Below are 1445 nucleotides of genomic sequence, written 5' to 3' on the forward strand. Positions count from 1 at the left end.
GATATCAACGCGGATGAAATAGGACACTACTACAATATATCTTATACGTTTTTCGTGTAAGTGATAGTTGATAACAAACTTTCATTTAATATGTTGCCCAGATTAAAACCAAAAATGGCATCCTGAACCAATGTAGATTATATTATACCTAGCTAGAACGAAAAGTGTACGATAACAATCTAGCTAAGTAAAAGTATATTTCAATATATTTTGTAGATACTACCTCACATCTCAGATCTGTGGTAAAATGTCATCTAAATGTTACAGAACATCATAAGACAACTTTTTTTTGTTCAAGGGATTATGTTACCAACGTACCTGAAACATATCAATTGTTCACTAAAAACAAAACAAAATATATATATCAATTGTTTAGTTAAAAAAAAACATATAAGTAAATAATGTGTATCTAAAGATATTTCAGGTCATAAATCATTTTCAACCATCTTTTATCTAGAATTATTTCTTTTTCCCTGTAAACATACGTATTTTTTTTATATACTTCCTTCTTGAAGAACTCTATAATTAAAACAAAACGTATATTATAATCAGTTCCCTCGGGCATCGTTTAAGAAATAGTAAAGCTTGCGTTTTACACTACTTTTCAATAGCCATTTTCCTACTGAAATCTCATTTAATAGATATATTTCTATGTTTGTAATTTATGCAATGGCACAAATTCAACCAATAAATATCTTCTTCAATATACATACCAACGTCCACTGCATCAGGGTGAGCCTCAACCCATTTTGGAATTGTAAGTCCCATAAATAAGGACAAGCCCAGAATGAATATGTTTCTCGAAGAATGGAGATCAATGCATTGCAAATTTGAAAGCCCTACACCAGTTACAATAGAGAACATCACACAAAAGATACCACCAATAATTGGTTCTGGAATGGTATTGAAAAATGCTCCAAATTTTCCTAAAACTCCAAACAGCAACATGGCAATTGCTCCACATTGGACAACACGTCTACTGGCCACCTGAAAGATAAGGAAAAAAATTATCGGTTTCCTTTTAGTGTCTAAAACTTCTTGTTTATTCAGTGACGTGTGACAGGACACAAGCTGTTTGAGTACAGCATGATAGTAAATAGAAAGTGATAAAAATAAACTTATTATAAAATAAGATCTTGTAGAAGCGTTTCTTATAGCATGTCTATCATTACAAAGAAAGAAGTTATAAAATATATCATGGTTAATTTTTATCAAACATTTTGATAATGTCTACAAAAAATTGAGGAATAACTTGTTTTCTTAGCCCAACATTCATTTTAAGTTCACCAAAATAGGTCACTCTTCAAAGTACGTGACCTTATCACCCAACCCAAATATGATGGCAATGATTTCAAGCCATACTCAAGATCATTGCAAAAGTGTGGAAATCATCACTTCATAAAAATGGGGATATTTTAAAGAGAATTGCTCAAACTTTAGGTGTT

General features: G+C 31.0%; 1 protein-coding gene across 1 annotated transcript in view; it reads right to left on the reverse strand.

The window, feature by feature from the left end:
• LOC106460105 (solute carrier family 23 member 1-like) overlaps nt 1–1445 on the reverse strand; it is a 47431-nt gene that overhangs the window by 2261 nt on the left and 43725 nt on the right. Inside the window, exon 11 of the mRNA XM_022386742.1 lies at nt 714–987. Coding sequence (XP_022242450.1) covers nt 714–987 — 274 coding nt within the window. The remainder of the gene's footprint in view (nt 1–713; nt 988–1445) is intronic.

Source organism: Limulus polyphemus, unplaced genomic scaffold (assembly GCF_000517525.1).
Source record: "Limulus polyphemus unplaced genomic scaffold, Limulus_polyphemus-2.1.2 Scaffold710, whole genome shotgun sequence".
Classification (NCBI taxonomy): domain Eukaryota; kingdom Metazoa; phylum Arthropoda; class Merostomata; order Xiphosura; family Limulidae; genus Limulus; species Limulus polyphemus.